We start from the raw sequence: 18,941 nt of genomic DNA on the forward strand, positions 1-18,941 counted from the left end.
CATCAGCCTTCTCTCCTTGGCCATGCTAATCGGCTGTTACGTGGCAGGCACTATCCCCTTGGCATTCAACTTCTCTGAGGTAAGCAGCGGGCCTGGCTGTCTTCTCACTCCATGCACCATTCACTGCCGTTTAACTCTCTCTTCTCTCTCCACTGCTTTTTCAAGGCTGCTTCACTGTCCTGTTTCTTTGTGAAAATGTTTGATTTTATAAAATCAGTCTGGCTAATTATCTCCTAGTTTAGGTAATATTATCCGTCCGGTTTCAGTATAACGTGTAATTAAAAGGTTTTGTTCCTTTTTCAAACTGGTATGTTGTGACAGTTCTGCCTTTACCTATAACTCTTGTGCAACTAAGGCTGGGCGGGCCACGTAAAGAGTTTACTGGATTATAACAAGGGTGCTAGAAACCTGGTTGGAAACACTGTTAAATTCTAAGGAACTGTGGCCGAAGGAATCCACAAGCAAAAAAGCATAGTTTGCTTTTTGATTTGAAACCAGTTTTGAGCTTACAGTTAAGTAGATTTAATCTTTGTCCAACTGACTCCAAATGCACTCAGTCCCTTACAATATAGTGAAACACCTCCACATGCTTGTATGGTGGTATGTGTACATGTGCCAATGGCCTTTGAATTTGCGACCGTGGGCTAAAGTGGAACCAGAGGTTAGGAACCTGGATGTTCGTATTTGAATGCTATTCAGTTACATTTACCGTTTGTCCAAGTCGAACTTCAGCTTGGCTTCCCTTTTTGTCTTGTTGCTGCACTTTGTTGAAGTATCGTACTTAAGTATTGGTATAGACGTGTGCATGTTTGCATTGTCCTGAGCTGCTAAACCAGTGAGCTGTGCTTCAAAGTGTGGGTATTGATGCTTGGCTTGTAATGCCTTGTACAGTCAAACAGTGTTCAACTGTTTGGATGTAGTTCCAGCACTTGTGTCCTACTGACAGTTTTACTCACTGGAAGTGAGGTGGCAGCATTTTCTTAAAACAGTATGTTATTTAAAATAACAAAGGAGAAACCTGCTCAGTTTTTAGAGCTTCTAATGGAATTGTGGGGCCACAATCATTTTTTATCGATTATTTTTATTGAAAACAAGAAGGTAAATAAATAACTAGATACAGCTCAAAATAGATTTATATCAAGTGATAACAAAACCCGTATTTACACGAGCTTCTTCCTCCTAGGGGCCCCTGAACCAGCCGGAACCATTACCACGGCTAAGCAAAAACCCTGGACAATCTGGCCGAAATATCTGTGTCAGTATAGTTCAAAAAGAGCTGCCATGTTCTATAAAATAATTCTGTTTTTTGGTGCACCATATTCGTGAGGAAGTCAAGGGGGATATATTCCATGACTATCCTGTGCCAGTTTGAAAGTCCCGGGGGACCTTCGAATACCCAATTCACGAAATAATTTTTCCTCGCACAAAAGGAAAGGATAGTAAATAATTTCTTCCCGTATACGCCCAGAGAGGGAAAATTTGGGAAGGCCAAAAGTAATCCAATCTCAGTACCTAAAATCTTTGCCAAGGCATTCGCTACTCTGTCCCAGTACCTGTGGATCTTGTGGCATGTCCGTAGACAATGCGTGAGAGTGCGAACTTCGATTTTACATTTAGGACACACTGGGGACGCTTCTGCCTTGAACTTTGCGAGTTGTTCAGGTGCCATGTGAGCCTTGTGAAGCATCTTCAATTGAGTAGCCTGAGTTCTGTTACAGGTAGAGATCTTGCTGGCATTTTCCCTCATTTCTAAAGAGATTTCCAATTCTAATTCTTGATTCCAGGTTTTATATAACTGTTCCATGTCCTTCGATACCTTATTGCATAATAGTTGGTAGAGAGTACTGACTGGAGGGCGGACCCATTGGCCAAAGCACACTCCTTTCCCTGTCTGGTTTATAAGGATTGACTATCAGTGTGGTCGTCTTCTGTATAAAGTCTCTCAATTGAAAATACCGAAAGAGGTCCTTGATGGGCAGTCCAAACTTCTGGCCCAGCTGCTGGAAGGACATCATGACCTCCCCATCAAACCGGTCTCCCAAACGGGAGATACCTCTGGACTCCCAAGTTTTGGAAGTAGCATCAGTCAGCCCTGGCTGGAATCCTGATGTTCCCACTGTAGGGGTATAAGGGGAGGTTTTTGTTGCAGGTTACTCTCATCTTGTTGCATTATCCTCCAGGCTTTGATTGTATTTAATGCAATAGGGTCTTTAACAATAGTCCGTCGTAACCGTCACCTTGTCCATAAATAGTAGATTGATGAGGGGATATTTTGCTTGGGAAGTCTCAATATCTAACCAGAGTGGGTCTCTTGTGACCCACAATCAATCAGCTCCAAAAGATAATAGGGAGCTCAGTTGGTACCCCCTGAAATCCGGAAAGTCCAGTCCTCCCCTTGCTTGTGGGAGCTGCAACTTTTCTAATTTAATAAGGGGCCCTCTATGACTCCAAATAAAGGAGCCAAACCAACCGTAAAGCTTACACAATGCCTGTCTCGACAGCATCAGGGGCAGCATTCTCATAGGGTATAAAAGACAAGGTAGGATAGTCATCTTAACTAAGGCCACTCTGCCTAGCTAGGATATTGGGGAGATCTTCCCAGCATTGAAGGTCCTGCCTTATTTTCTCTAATAAGTGTGTGTAACTGGTTTTATATAGCTGACCAAATACCGGAGTAATGAAAATACCAAAGTACAGAAAACCTACTAGTGACCGCCGAAAGGGGAAACAAGATCCGTCCGGAAAATTGGATATACTGGCAAGGCCTTCCAATGGCATGGCTTCCGATTTCACAAAACTGATTTTGTAACCTGAAAACATACCACTTGAATTAAGCGGGACACTGATGTCAAAGGATCACTTAAGAAAAGGACCTCATCCGCATAGAGAGTAAATTTGTGCTTGCCTGATCCAACCACTGGAACCGTTATTTTAGGGTCAGTTCATGTAGCTTCTGCCAGTGGTTCAATCACTTGTGTAAATAATGTGAGAGAGGGCATCCCTGGCGACAGCCTCTGCCAACGCAAAAGCTATCTGAACTTAGACCATTGGTGATCACCGCTGCTTTGTGATCATTATATAATACTGAAACCCATTTAGTAAAGACCTCTCTAACACCAAATCGTTCCAGCGTATACAAAAGATATGACCATTCTACCCGATCGAATGCCTACTCGGGAGACAACTAAATCTGGTATCGCTCCCTGCTGACAGGCTTATACCGGATTTAAGATCTTTCTAATGTTATTAGTTGACCTGTGACCTTTTATAAACCCCGTCTGGTCCTCTTTTATCATGAATGGTAAAACCCTCTCCAATCTTAATGCTAACATTTTTGAGAGAATTTTAAATCCACATTTAATAAGGATATGGGTCCATATGCAGAACAGTCTTCTGGGGCCTTTCTCTTAAGAATGAAGGAAATATTTGCTTCTCTCAGCAAAGGTGGGAGGCAGCCCTGACTATATGAGCAGTTTTATATATGTTTATGTGTGGTCCGGCCAGTTCCCTTATAAATTTGTTATCGAACTCAGCCTGGAATCCATCTGGTTCGGGCGCTTTGCCACTCTGAAGCTGCCTCACCACCACCTGTACTTCCTGGGTTGTCAGGGGGGCATTCAAGATCGACACCTGCTCCAAGGTTAAGCCCAGGACGGCCAGATTTTTAAAGAAAGACTCCATCTTCCTAGTTCTATCCTCACAGTCCTGCGACTTAAACAATTCAGAATAGAACTTTCTAAAGGCTGCATTGCTCATTTTGCCATCACAAGTCAGGGTACCAGCACGCTCTCTAATGGACGTAATGGCTTGGGGAGCCTTTTTCTTTCTGGCAAGGTATATTAGATACCTGTCAGGCTTGTCACCGTATTCACATAATCTCGGCTTCGCAAATAATACCTCCCTCTTTGCTGTTTGGGTAAGTGCTATATTCACAGCTGCCCTAAGGGCTGTGCTCCTCTGTAGCTTAGTAATGGAAGGCCGATCAACCTACACAGTTTCGGCTGCCTTCAGGAGAGCCTTGAGCAGACCCTGTTGCTCTCCCTTTTGTCTTTTCGGGGTCGCAGAATATGAGCTAACCAAGCCTCGCACGTATGTCTTAGCAGTCTTCCACGTTGTCGAAGGGTTACTGGCCATGCCCGAGTTGATATCCCAGAAGGTTTTAAATTCCTGCGAGAAATATTTAATGAACTTGCTATCCTTCAGTAAGAAAGGGTCCATATGCCAATGTCGGGGACCTATCCCATCATCACTAGTATTAACTTCCATGTATACTGCAGTGTGATCAGAAGTAGTGATATTACCTATTTTACAGGACAGTTCAAAAGGTCAAGGGGACAAAGAACATGTTGATTCTGGTATGGCACTTGTGTGGGTTAGCATAGAAAGTAAAGTCTCTACCCTCTGGGTGGAGACACCTGCACACATCGATCAGCCCCAGCTCCCTGTTCAGATCCGCCAGTTGCCTAGATCTCAGATATGCCCGCAGAGCTGCTAGGTATTCTATCCGTCTCTGGGTCAATGGTACAATTAAAATCTTCCCCCCCATAATTGTGTGGCGGACCCTCAGAGCCATCAACTTAGAGAACGCTTCTGTTACAAATTTAAAAGGGTGTGCTGGGGGAGTAATAAAGATTCAAAATCTTGTATTCCTCTCTCTATATTAGGGCTTTAATCAATATATATCGTCCAGACTCCTCTTTTATCTGGCTGAGCATTTGGAAGGGAAGATCCTTCTGAATAAGGATGGCTACTCCCCTACTTTGTGAGCTGAAAGGTGAAAAGAACACCTGGCCAAACCCACCCTGTCGCAGCGTCGAGCGCTCCTTATCAAGTAGATATGTCTCCTGTAAAAGGGCTGCATTAACCTTTTGTTAAGACTTGATAATATCTTTTTCCTTTTGATTGATGAGTGGCTTCCCTTGACATTCCAGGTGCACCACCTAAACGAATGGCTAGCCATGATCATCCAGGCAGGCCCGAGACCCCTCAGGAGGAAGAACCTTACCCAAAAGATATTGAATAAAGAGCAAAAACAATTCACATATTAAAAAAAAACTCTTTAAAACAGTTAAATCAAAACTATTAAGAACTACTCCTGAATAAAAATACCAAAAAGCATATCCCCCTTACTCTCAGAGGGCACTACTACCTTCCAATAACCCCACCATAAACCTCTCCCAGCTAGGGCCCTGCCCTCGGCCCAGGCATTACAAAATTGAGTAAATAAATTCCAGTATCTTATAAAACAGGAGTTTAAAATTGGGGACCCTCCCCCCCCACACACTATCACTTAGATACGCTTAACAAAACAACACAGGATAGAAATATGTATGATCACAAAATTACAATCCCAGCCAATATTAAGCAACTAAATGAGAAAAAAATCCCACTCTGAGACATTCCTCAATAATCAAATAAACCGCACAAGCTATAGATCGGAGACCAAAGAAAGAACAAGGAACAAGCCCCGCCCACCCCCAGGGAAAGATGGGCAAAAGAAAGGTGGAGATAGATAGATAGACAAGGAGGTGGGGGGGGGGGGGGGCAAATAAAGTCTTTATCCATACAGTTCAAGTCCCGCAGTCTATTTGAGAGCATCCAGGAATTCTTTTACTTTCTCAGATGATCCAAAGTTATATACAGATCCTCCATGACTGAGGCGCAGCGTTGCCGGATATTGCATGCAGTATTGAATATCTAAGTCTCTCAGACACTTCACGTTGTTGAATGCCCTCCTCTGGCGGACCATCACTGGAGAAAAGTCCTGAAACAACATTATCTTGGAGCCCTTGTACATCATGGCATGGGGACCCTTCCCCAAGACTCTGGGGGCCTCCAGCAGCATTTGTTTTTCCCTGTAACATTGATGTCAAACTAGGACCGGGCAGGGCAGTTGGTCCGACCCAGGCCGGCGCACAGCAACCCAGTGAGTCCGTTCAACCCGCACTCGGCCCAGCTCCAACTCCAATTTCAGTCTTTGTGGGAGTCATTGCTCCAGGAAATCCACAAGCTGGCCTTACCCCTCTCGTTCGGGAAGGCCCAGCAACTGAATGTTTTTCTGGCGACCTTGATTTTCGTCGATATGCCCCTCTAGGGTCCGGACTCGCCACTCCTGAGCCCTGACCTGACCCATGGATGACTCAGCAGCAGTCTCTGAGGCTGCGGCCTGTTGCTCCGCCCCTCCGACACGCTGCCTGAGTTTCTCGATCTCTCGGTCATGCTGCAGAAGCGTGACTGAGATCGACTCCCACCTGGACCGAGTCTCCTCGATGGGCGAGTCGATCTTCTCTCAGAGTTTAACGAATTCCGAGATCAGGCTCACCTCTGCAGGTCGGCCCCCGGAGGGGGTGGGTTAGTCATTTTAAAAAACACCAAACTGTTAAAGTTTGATGCAAAATGGCCAAGAGTGCTGGGCAAAAGCTATTTTAAGTCATTTAACAGGTGAGGTGGGGGTGGGCACCCCACTTTGCCGGAGTCTTGGGCCCTGCAGGCTCAGAGCTGCTGGGTTGCCGCCATTTTGATTCTCCGGCCATGTTCATTTACAATATGTACTAATGACTTGGATGGGGAAAGTGAACGTATATAGCCGAGTTTGTGGATGACACAAAACTAGGTGGGAAGGCAAGTGGTGAGAATGACCTCATCTACAAAGATATATAAGCAAGTTGAGTAAGTGGGCAAAAAGCTGGAGTATAATATGGGAAAATGTGTGCTTGTGCAATTTGGCAGGAAGGACAGAAGAACTGAGTATTATTTAAGTGGAGAAAGAACCGCAGATAGCTACAACAACAGAGAGGTTTCGGAGTCCCCGAGCATAAATCTTTAGCAAGCTAGCAAAAAAAGTTCCAGAAATCGAGAAGGTAAATTGAATGGAGTATATAAAGGTAGTTTTGCGAACACTTTCCTATGTCATGAACTAGTCAGACCACAGCTGGAATACTGTTATGAGTTTTGGGCTCTCATCTAAAGGTACTGGCATTGAAGGTAGTTTGTAGAGAAGGTTTGCTGGGCTGGAATCTTTAGGAAGATGTGAAAGATTTCAGCAGTCTGAAGTGACTGCTGAGTAGGGTTGGGCCTACACACACTGGACTTCAGAGGAATGAGAAGTGAAACATGCACAATTCTCGGACTTGGCTGGGTAGATGTAGAAAGGTTGAGTGGGTGGTGCTGGAAAAGCACCATTCCTGATGAAGGGCTTATGCCCGAAACATTGATTCTCCTGCTCCTTGGGTGCTGCCTGACCTGCTGTGCTTTTCCAGCAACACACACTTCGGCTCTGATCTCCAGCATCTGCAGTCCTCACTTTCGCCTGGATGTAGAAAGGTTGTTTCCCCTTGTTTAGGACCAGAGGCATAATCTCGAAGAGTAAGAGTTGAGGAAGAATTCCTTCAGAGGGCAGTGAACCTGTGGAATTCTTTAATGCAGAAGGCTATAGAAACTGGGTCGTTAAGTGGATTCAAGGCTGAGAAAGGCAGATTTTTAATCAGTAAGGGAATTAAGGATTCTAGGGAAAAGCAAGAAAGTGGAGTTATGGATTAGAAAATCAGGTGTGATTTTGTTGAATGACAGAGCAGACGTGGTGAGCTGAATGCCCTGCCTCTCCTTTGTCTTGTGCTGTTTTAACTTTGAGGCAATTTTCAAAAAGGCAAATTGAAGTTCTTCAGTAGGAAATCAGTTTCAGGCTCTGAATCGACTTTAACTTGGGCTAAAAGGAAAACTATTCTTCTATAATGTTAGCCCTACAGGTATGGTCAGTGTTTTGTTGGCCAGTGCGCGTTACTCTTAAACTGAATAGCTTTCTCTGCTATTTCAGAGAGCAGTGAATAGTCAATCACACTTGCATATTCGGAGTCACATGTAGGCCAAACTGGGTAAATTTGACAGATTTCCTTCCCTAAAGAAAATCAGTGAAACAGATTCCATGTTTACAGCATAGAATCCTACAGCATGGAAACAGATCTTTCGGTCCAACTTGTCTCTGCCAACCAGATATCCTAAATTAATTCCATTTGTCAGCACTTGGCCCGTGTCCCTCTCAATGCCTTTTAAATGTTGCCTCCACCACTTCCTCTGCAGCCCATTCCATACATATGTGAAACAATCTGATGGCTATGCAGAGTGGTCACTAGATCGTCTTAGATTTTCTTAAAAATTCAAAACCAATTTGAGCCCATGTGCCCAGAACATTTTTCAGGGGCTTTGGATTGCTAAGTTCAGAGACATACCACTGTACTCCTTTTACATCTTTACAATGAAGAGAGTGGGCCAGGGATAGTTTACCTATCTGTCTGAAGTCTCCTCTCACTTTCCTTGAAAGCTACACCAGTAATGCATGTATTGTGCCAGTCCCTGCAAATCCCAATCTGTTGAAAATTGTGTTCTTTTCCTGTTGTTGTAATCAAGCTGTTTGATTAAAAACACCTCCGTGACTTCACATGTTATGACACACCTCCATGACTTCACCTCCTGAGGTGGAATTTGAACTTTTGGCTCAGCAACAGGGATACTATCACTGTGCCCCAAGAGCCTTTGATAAGTAATTCTTTGGGTTAACTAAAGATGTCAGGTGCTTGCCACAACATTGATTCTTTCCTGTCTGACCAAAGGAATCTGTCAGGTATAATGTCTAGCTCGTGGTATCTGGTAAAGTGCTTTCCGTGCCATGATATTGCCGTGCTCTTTGTGGTTTATCTGCATCTGAAATAAATGTTTAGTTGGCTTTAAAGTGCGTTCAGAGGACTGGTCACATCATTAGCATTGCTATGTTTTTGAAGCAAATGGAGGTTATTTTAGGCTGTGGAAAAATCTAATCAGTCCAAATGTTGCAATGTAATTCTCACTGCGCAATCATTTCCACGTCAACACTGATAAACACCAAAATAACACTCTTTTAAATGACACCTTACTTACTCAGGATTGTGACTGACCTTTAACTAGTCTCTAAAATGGCCCAAGCAATCCACTCAGTTCAAGAACAGTTAGAGAGGGACAACAAATGCTGACCTTGCCAGCGAGACCCATTTCCTGCAATTTTTTTTGGAAATGGAATATTGGAGAGGACAACTGGGAAGGTTAGGGATCCTGTTATTGTGCTGGTAAGGAAGAGGGCTCAATTTATAATGCAGCATCCCACCAATGCTCAATGGGCTGAGTGGTTCAATGACCTTCAAGATCTAGTGAGGTTCACTAAGTTGCTTCCAGAGTTGAGGGGGTTGGCTTATGAGGAGAGACTGAGTAGATTGCGATTATATTCATTGGAATTCAGAAGATTAAGGGGGGGGATCTTATAGAAACGTATAAAATTATGAAGGGAATGGATAAAATCGAAGTAGAGAGGATGCTTACATTGGTAGGTGAGACTAGGACATGAGGGTATAGCCTCTAGATTAGAGGCCACAGATATAGGACTGAACGGAGAAGGAACTGCTTCACCCAGAGGGTTGTTAATTTATGGAATTCCTTGCCCAGGGAAGTTGTTGATGCTCCTTCAGTAAATGTTTTTAAAGCTAAGTTGTTTTTTTTTCGAACAATGAAGGAATTAAGGGATACGGTGAGAGGGCGGGTAGGTGGAGCTGAGTCCATGAGATGATCAGCCATGGCCTTATTGAATGGTGGAGCAGCCTTGTGGGGCTGGACGGCCTACTCCTGCTCCTAGTCCCTATGTACCTGCTTTGATAGGGTCTGAAGACTGAACCGTTGTTAGTTTAGTGTTTTGATCTTCATACCTGACCCAGCTTTCTCTTTAAAGAGGCAGTGATTTCTGCCAAATTCACTGTGTAGCAAAGTATCCCATGCTCCAGTAACCCAAGTAAAAGAATTTCTGCATCAAAAACTCTTTGAAGTAAAAACATTGATTAAAAATAGTGAGGTAGGCATTGTATATCTAGACTTTCCAGAGGTGTCTGGTGTAGTGCCACACAACAAACGTATGTGGAAAAGAGAGGTACCGAAGCTGTGTTTCAGGGTTGGTGTTAGGGTTTGAGACATCTCCCAGGGGCTGGAGACAAATGTGCAGTGGGACTTGGGAGGGTTCTGACATTGCGGCCCAATTATGCACTAATGATGTATGCAGGATTAGAAAAGAGAAGGGTTCCGCATTCTCTGTGTTGAAGTAAGAGTTGATATTAAGACGGGTGACGTGCCACAGTTGCAGCTCGTGCGAGTTCTTGCTTGATCCAGGGCAAATATCTGCAATAAATGTTTAATGTTCAAGCAGCTTTGACTCGGTTCCTTCCACCTCCAGCTCCTAAAACTACAGCCACTGTGACATACCAAAGAAGAAGGAGAGCACCATCTGGGCTCTTTGTACCAGGCAACAGTAACATCTTTAGAGAGGATCTTACTGTCAGTGATCAGGGACAGGACTGTGTGACTGAGGCAAGCAAGGGGTCCCAGGGCACAGGAGCACAGGAGCCTCTGCCTTTTGCATATGAATATACACAGTGAAGCAGAAGTGGACCATTTGACCCCTTGAGTCTTGTCTGCTTTTTAATAAGGTAAGAATTGACCTGTTTGTGTTTAGAATTCCATATTCCCGTCTACCCCTCCAACTCTGCATTCCCTGCCTCGCAAGAATCTATCCATCTGTCTTAAAAAAAATACTCAATGACCCCTCTTCCATCGGCACCTAAAGCAGGATTCCAAAGTGTCTCAATTCAGAGGCAAGATTTGGAGGAGCTGGTGTTGGATTGGGGTGGACAAGGTTTAAAAAATCGCGCTATACCAGTTATTAGTCCAACAGGTCTATTTGGGTGCACTAGCTTTCAAGACGCTGTCTCTTCACCAGGTGGTTATGGAAATGACCAGATGACGCAAGATTTATAGCAAAAGGGTTACACTGTCATGGAGCTGTAATGATATATTAAACAACTTTGGCTAAAAATCATACAACACCAAGTTACAGTTCTTAAACAAAGTTAGATTGAGTCTTTCATCTTTTTAGAATGGGAAATGCTGTTTCAGGTTCTTTTGAGAATGTAATTCTGGGATTTATATATTAAAGTGGCATCAGCTCATCTAATAATAGGTGTTATCTCAGCTCAGACAATGCATTAAATGGGTGAAGGTAAAGTCTGTACCAACGTTGAGTCAATTCTATTCCTAAAGTGGGGCTTATAGAATGGGTGTTAGCAAGTTTTGCGAAGATTTGTAGCTCAGGTTGAAGTTCTGGTTGTAGGTTTGCCCGCTGAGCTGGAAGGTTCATTTTCATAAAAACTAACCTTCCAGCTCGGCAAACCTATATCCTTCCATGGGTTTATGCAGTTTTTGCATAAAATAAAATGTAATCCTGCGAATACAAATTCACCCCATAAACTCTTATGTGTGTACGTGCAGGAGAGACCTAGTGTGTGGGTGAGAGTGCATGTGGAAGTGTGTGTACGTGTTTGAGTGATGGGGTATAAGCCTGTGAGAGGATGTGTGTGTGTGTGGTGCATGTATGTGCGTATGAGAGAGGGTCTGCGTGAGTATATGTTAGAGTGTGTGTGCGTGTGAGAGAGAGAGTGTATAGTGCAGTGGGCTCACCTGTAGTGTGACATAAACCCAAGGATCCAGGTGAGGCCTTCCCGTGGGTATCAGCCTCTGCTCGGCCACTTTGCGTAATTGCTCGTCCTGAAGTCTGTCTTGGAGGATAGTCACCCGGAGGTCCGAGGCCGAAATGTTCTCTGACTGGGAAGGGACACTCCTGCCTGGTGATTATTGTGCGGTGTCCACTCATCAGTTGTCTTGGCCTCTGCTCGCTCTCACCAATGCACTATGCCTCAGGGCGTCCTTGCCTGCAGCGAATGAGGTAGTCACACGAGTACCTGCCGCGTACATGGTGGGAGGTGTCCCCACGTGTAATGGTGGTATCTGTGTCGACACTCTGACACGTCTTGCAGTGGCTGCTGTGACAGGGTTTTATGGTGTTGTGGTTGATGTTACCCTGTAGGCAGTTTGCTGCGAACAACGATCTGTTTGAGGTTTGGTGGTTTAAAGGCGAGAAGTAGAGTCATGAGGAAGAACTTGGTGCGGTGCTCATCCTCTTCGATAATGTGTTGCCGGCTACGAAGGACATGGCATCGTTGTTCAGCTCCTGGGAAGTATTGGACAACCAAGAGGAAAAGAAGACTCCCCTCTGTCCTCAACTATGTCGGCTGTTCCTAACTTTTAAACAGTGCCTCCGGTTCTGAGCTCACTCACAGCAGGAGCCATTTCCATGGCAACCATTTGAGAACATTCAGAATTTTTTGCGCTTGTATCAATTCACCCCTTTTTTAAAATTCTACTGGAAACAAACCAGTCTGTCTAATCTTTTCTCTGAGACAACCTGCTTGTTCCAGTCTAGTCCTCAGAACCACCCCAAACATATTTTCATCCATCCTTAAATGAGGAGATCAAAACTGTACAACGTTCAAGATGTTCTCTCTCGAATGCCCTGGAGTACGTAACATTCTTTTATTTCAGCTCCTCTTGTAAGAGAAACTAGCAGCCCATAACTCCTCTTGATTATCCAGAAAGTGAGGACTGCAGATGCTGGAGATCTGAGTCGAGAGTGTGGTGCTGGAAAAGCACAGCAGGTCAGGCAGGATCCGAGGGGCAGGAGAATCGATGTTTAGGGCATTAGGAATCCTGATGAAGGGCTTATGCCTGAAACGTTGACTCTCCTGCTCCTCGGATGCTGCCTGACCGGTTGTGTTTTTCCAGCACCACACTCTGCCCCTCTTGATTATGTGCTATACCTATGTACTATTTGTAAGTTATGCACCAAAACATATAAATCCTTCTGCACCCTTGAATTCTGCAGTCATCCTCTACAACTCTCCAAAAGGTTTGGAGTTATTTTTATCGAAATGCATAAGTTCCTGAGGGGACTTGGCCAGGTGGATGCAAAAAAGCTGTTTTCACTTGAGGTACTTTAAAACTAAGGGTCATAGTTTAAAAGTAAAGGGTCACCCATTTAAGACTGAGACGAGGAAACTTTTTTTTATCTCTGAAGGTTGAAAGTCTTTGGAATTCCCTTTTTCAAAAGGCAGTGGATGCAGAATCGTCACATATTTTTCAGGTAGAGGTAGATAGATCCCTAATTACCATGGGCATGAAAGGCTATCAGTGATAGACAGGAAGTAGAGATGAGGTCAAAATCAGATGAGCTGTGGTCTTATTGAATAATAGAACAGGTTCGACGGGCTGAGTGGCCTATTGCTGTTTTTTGCTCATATGTTCATTTAAACTTGATAGGCTAGCTCATCAATATAATCCTGACAATATTCCCATCCTCCACTATTGTTGTGCCTATTCTACTCGTCTCTACAGACATTGAGTGATGTATTCTAACCAAAGAGCACATCTTTCAGTTCTCCTGAGGAACTCTCTTATCATAACTGCACTTTTCAGAGTAGGTTTTACACTAGCAGTAATACATTTATTGTTGCCTGTCCGTGCAATATTTACAGGCAATGTTAGTGATGGGCGAAGATGCCTCTCAAAAATATAGCCTTCTGAACATACGTTTTTTTTCCCAGTTTGTAACTATGCATAAGACTGAGTAGACCAGTCAGCTCATTGATCCTAGAATGTGGTACTGGAAAAGCACAGCAGTTCAAGCAGCATCCGAGGAGCAGGAGAATTGAAGTTTTGGGCCTATTCCCTTCATCAGGAATAAGGCTGGGAGCCTCGGGGGTGGAGAAATAAATGGGAGGGCAGTAGGGCTGGGAGGGAAGGTAGCTAAGAGTGTGATAGTGGATGGAGCTGGGGGTAATGGTGATAGGTCAGACAGGTGGGTGGAGCGGATAGGTGGGAAGGAAGGTGGACAGGTCATGAGGACGGTGCTGAGTTGGAAGGTTGGAACTGCGAGAAGGTGGGGGGGGGGAGGGGAAATGAGGAAACTGGTGAAATCCACATTGATGCCCTGGGATTGGAGGGTCCCAACACGGAAGATGAGGCATTCTTTCTCTTGGCTTAGAGTGGTTAGGGAGTGATGAAAGAGGTCCAGGACCTGCATGTCCTTAGTGGAGTGTGAGGGGGAGTTGAAATGTTCAGCCACGGGGTGGTGGGGTTGGTTGGTGCGGGTGTGCCGAAGATGTTCTCTAAGGCGCTCTGGGAGTAGGTGTCCTGTCTCCCCAATGTAGAGGAGACCACATCGGGAACAACAGATACAGTAAATGACGTGTGGAAGTGCAGGTGAAACTTTAGATGTGGAAGGCTCCTTTTGAGGCCTTGGATGGAGGTGAGGGGGGAGGTGTGGGCGCAGGATTTGTAATTCCTGCGGTGGCAGGGGAAGGTGCCAGGATGGGAGGGGGGTTTGATAGGGGGTGTGGACCTGCGAGGGAGTCGCGGAGGGAACAGTCTTTATGGAAAGTGGGTATGGGTGGGGAGGGATATATATCCCTGGTGGGGTCCATTTATAGGTGGTGGAAATGGCAGAGGATGATGCAATGTATATAGAGGTTGGTGGGGTGGAAGGTAAGGACTGTGGTGTTCTGTCCTTGATGCGGTTGGAGGGGTGGGGTTCAAGGGCAGAGGTGCAGGACGTGGATACAATGCATTGAGGGCATCTTCAACCACGTGTGAAGGGGAATTTCACTCTTTAAAGAAGGAGGCCATCTGGTGTGTTCTGTGGTGGAACTGGTCCTCCTGGCAGCAGATACGGTAGAGGTGGAGGACTTGGGAATAAAGGATAGTGTTTTTACAGGAGGTAGGGTGGGAGGAGGTGTAGGCCATGTAGCTGTGGGAGTCAGTGAGTTTGTGGAAGATGTCAGTGTTGAGCCAGTCCCTGTTGATGGAGAGGCTCAGGAAGGGGAGGGAAGTGCCTGAGATGGTCGAGGTGAATTTAAGGTTGGGGTGGAATGTGTTGGTGAAGTTGATGAACTGTTCAGCCTCCTCGTGGGAGCATGAGATGGTGCTGATGCAGTCATCAATGTAGTGGAGGGAAAGGTGGGCAATGACGCGAGCATACCTAACCATTCTCGATCATGGCTGATCATCTCAGTGGCATTTTCTTACACTGTCTCCATATTCCTTAATCACCCAGTAGCTTAGTAGCTTATGAAATTTGTCTGCAAGTATGTTGTCTAGTATCTAACCCAATGCTTGGTTTCGCTGTGGCAGTAGTAGTAATTTTGCTTGTAAACAAATGATTTCTTCGTCCATTTTAAAACACTTTGGAGTCGGCTGGTTTCCATCAGTTCTCCATTCCTACAGTGTGTAGTTGTCATTAATGTTACAGGGCGAGTGGGATAAATGGGCCAGTTCATTCACAGCTGGGCTGAATGGTCTGTTCTGTCTTTGACGTTCCGTATTCACCAGAAGCAGTCCATTTCAGAGTACTGCAAGCCCTGGACATTACACAGATTTGGGCTAAACAATGACCATCTCCGACAGGAGAACAATTAACCATTGGCCTTGACACTCAAGAGCATTGCCACCAATGATTGCCTCAGTGTTAATATCTTAGGGATCACCATTGACCAGAAACTGAACTGGACCAACAGCATAAATGCGTTGCCTGCGAGAGTAGATAAGAGACTAGGAATCCTGCAGCACGTCACCAGCCTCCTGTCTCCCTAAAGCTTGTCCACTACCTACAAGTCATAAGTTCGGAGTGTGATGGAATACTCCCCACTTGCCTGGATGGATGCAGCTCCAACAACACTAAAGCTTGATACTAACCAGGACAAAGCAGTCCACTTGATTGGCATGCATCCATAAGCATCCTCTCCCTCCACGATCGACGTTCATTAGCAACAGTGTGTACTATCTACAAGATGCACTGCAGAAATTCACCAAAGATCCTCGGACACCACCTTCCAAACCCACGACCACTTCCATCTGGAAGGACAAGCTCAGCAGATACATTGGAACACCACCAACACCTGGAAGTTCCCCTCCAACCCACTCACCATCCTGACTTGGAAAGGTATCGCCATCCCTTCAGTGTCGCTAGATCAAAATCCTGGAATTCCCACCCTAATAACAGATGGATTGCAGTGGTTCTGAATCATTTTAACCAATAATTCTTTTTATTTGTTGACTGTCAGTTTGACCATGTGGAACCCAACACCACAGGCAGAAATGGTTCAATTGTTTCTGCATTCTGGAAGAATGTTTGAATATTAAATTATCTTTATGGATTTCCATTAAGAAATGGATGGCGTGGTGAACACCACTGCCTCACCGCACTCGGGATCTGGGTTTGGTTCCATCTGTGGGCGACTGTCTGTATGCAGTTTGCACGTTCTCTACAGTCCAAAGATGTGCAGGTTAGGTGGATTGGCCGTGTTAGGGGTTAGCGTTCAGGGGTGTGCAGGCTAGGTGGGTTAGCTATGGGAAATGAAGGGTTAAAGGGAGACAATCGGGAATGCATCTGGGTGGGATGCTCTTTGGAGGGTTAGTGCGGACTTGATGGGCTGAATGGCCTCCTACTGCACTGCAGGAATTCTTTGATTCTATTCTGAGAAGGTAGCTCGCCACCACTTTCACAAGGGCAACTAGGCATGGAAAATCAATGTTGGTTAGCCAGCGATACCAATGCTCCCCAATTGAATGATTAAAAAAGGTGTTGCTTCTGGGTAGCGAAAGGTGGAAATTAATATTTGTAGAAAATGTTTGCTTATCTAAGATTACAAACAGATCTTGATTAATTGGGCCAATGGGCTGAAGAGTAGCAGACAGAGTTTAATTTGGATAAACACGAGTAACTGTGTAAAGTGAACAAGGGCAGGACTTATACAGTTCACAATAGGGCCCTGGGTAGCGTTGTCAAACAGAGCGTTAGGGTTTGGGTACACAGTTCTTTTGAAAATTGCATCGTAGGTAGAGTCATTACAGTAGAGTTCTGGGAGACTTCTCCACAGTCATCACTACCTCAATGGTGGGAAAGATGCTGGAGTCTATTATCAAGGATGAAACTACGACACATCTGGATAGTAATAACAGGATAGGTCAGAGTCAGCATGGATTTATGAAAGGGAAATCATGCTTCACTAATCTTCTGGAATTTTTTGAGGGTGTAACTCTGAAGATGGATGAGGGAGATCCAGTAGATGTGGTGTACCTGGACTTTCAGAAAGCTTTTGATAAAGTCCCACATAGGAGGTTAGTGAGCAAACTTGGGGCGCATGGTATTGGGGGCAAAGTACTAACTTGGATTGAAAGTTGGTTGGCTGACAGGAAACAAAGAGTAGTGATAAACGGCTCAATTTCTGAATGGCAGGCAGTGACCAGTGGGGTACCACAGGGATCAGTGCTGGGACCACAGCTATTTACAATATATATTAATGATATAGAAGATGGTATTAGTAATAACATTAGCAAATTTGCTGATGATACTAAGCTGGGTGGCAGGGTGAAATATGAGGAGGATATTAGAAGATTACAGGGTGACCTGGACAGGTTAGGTGAGTGGTCAGATGCATGGCAGATGCAGTTTAATGTGGATAAATGTCTGGTTATCCACTTTGGTGGCAAGAACAGGAAGGCAGATTACTACCTAAATGGAATCAATTTAGGTAAAGGGGCAGTACAGAGAGATCTGGGTGTTCTTGTACACCAGTCAATGAATGCAAGCATGTAGGTACAGCAGGTAGTGAAGAAGGCTAATAGCATGCTGGCCTTCATAACAAGAGGGATTGAGTATAGAAGCAAAGAGGTTCTTCTGCAGCTGTACAGGGCCCTGGTGAGACCACACCTGGAGTATTGTGTGCAGTTCTGGTCTCCAAATTTGAGGAAAGACATTCTGGCTATTGAGGGAGTGCAGCGTTAGGTTCATGAGGTCAATTCCTGGAATGGTGGGATTACCTTACACTGAAAGACTGGAACGACTGGGCTTGTATACCCTTGAGTTTAGAAGACTGAGAGGGGATCTGATTGAGACATATAAGATTATGAAAGGATTGGACACTCTGGAGACAGGAAACATGTTTCCGCTGATGGGTGAGTGCCGAACCAGAGGACACAGCTTAAAAATACGGGGTAGACCATTTAGGGCAGAGATGAGGAGAAACTTCTTCACCCAGAGAGTGGTGGCTGTGTGGAATGCTCTGCCCCAGAGGGTAGTGGAGGCCCAGTCTCTGGATTCATTTAAGAAAGAATTGGATAGAGCTCTCAAAGATAGTGGAATCAAGGGTTATGGAGATAGGCAGTATCCTGTTCCTGCCTTAAGGATGATCAGCCATGATCATATTGAATGGTGGTGCAGGCTCAAAGGGCAGAATGGCCTACTCCTGCACCTATTGTCTGTTGACCATATAGGAGACCTCTGCAGGACAACTTCGCTCCTCGAGTCAGACTGCAGCCGAGACGTCACTGAGAGGCATTCTGAGAGATGACACTGCAGTCAGCATGACTGGTCTGAACATCACTGAGACGATGGGATAGATCAGCCATGGTCTTAATAAATGGCAGAGCAGGCTTGACTGGCCAAATGGCCTACTCCTGCTGCTCATACCATGATACCTGCAAATTCCTCTCCACATCTCTCACCGTCCTGATATAGCACCATTTTACCGTCACTGGGTCAGTTCCTGGAGCTCTTTCCTCCTGGCCTTGCGGGTCTGCCATTACCAAATACACCGCAGTAGTTCACAGGAACTTCCCAATGGCAACTGAGGATGGGCAATAAATGCTGGCCCAGTTGGGAAAGCTTTTCTTTTTTAAAAAAAAACATCCATTCAATCCTGTTTTTCCATCTGCAGTCCTACAAGTTCATTTCCTTCTAGCACCTGCTCAAATTTCTCTTGAAATCATTTATCATTTCTGATTCCAGCACCTTTGTGGACAAAGAGTTCCAGGTTATTACCACATGCTGTTTTTTTTTAAAGAAGTCGTTTTCACAGTACCCTTAATCTTTTTGCCCAAATCTTGAAATCTATGCCATCTTTTTCTTGTATTAAAAGCTAATTGGAACAGTGTTTGTTTATCTACCTTATTCCAGCCTGTCAGTCAAATCTCCCCTCAATGTCCCA

General features: G+C 44.9%; 1 protein-coding gene across 1 annotated transcript in view; it reads left to right on the forward strand.

Annotated features, from left to right (window-relative positions):
• The first annotated feature begins 6 nt into the window (after window positions 1-6).
• LOC140476640 (zinc transporter ZIP9-B-like) overlaps window positions 7-18,941 on the forward strand; it is a 40,199-nt gene continuing 21,264 nt past the window's right edge. The window contains exon 1 of the mRNA XM_072569523.1: window positions 7-79. Coding sequence (XP_072425624.1) covers window positions 23-79 — 57 coding nt within the window. The 5' untranslated portion in view covers window positions 7-22. The remainder of the gene's footprint in view (window positions 80-18,941) is intronic.

Source organism: Chiloscyllium punctatum, chromosome 4 (assembly GCF_047496795.1).
Source record: "Chiloscyllium punctatum isolate Juve2018m chromosome 4, sChiPun1.3, whole genome shotgun sequence".
Classification (NCBI taxonomy): domain Eukaryota; kingdom Metazoa; phylum Chordata; class Chondrichthyes; order Orectolobiformes; family Hemiscylliidae; genus Chiloscyllium; species Chiloscyllium punctatum.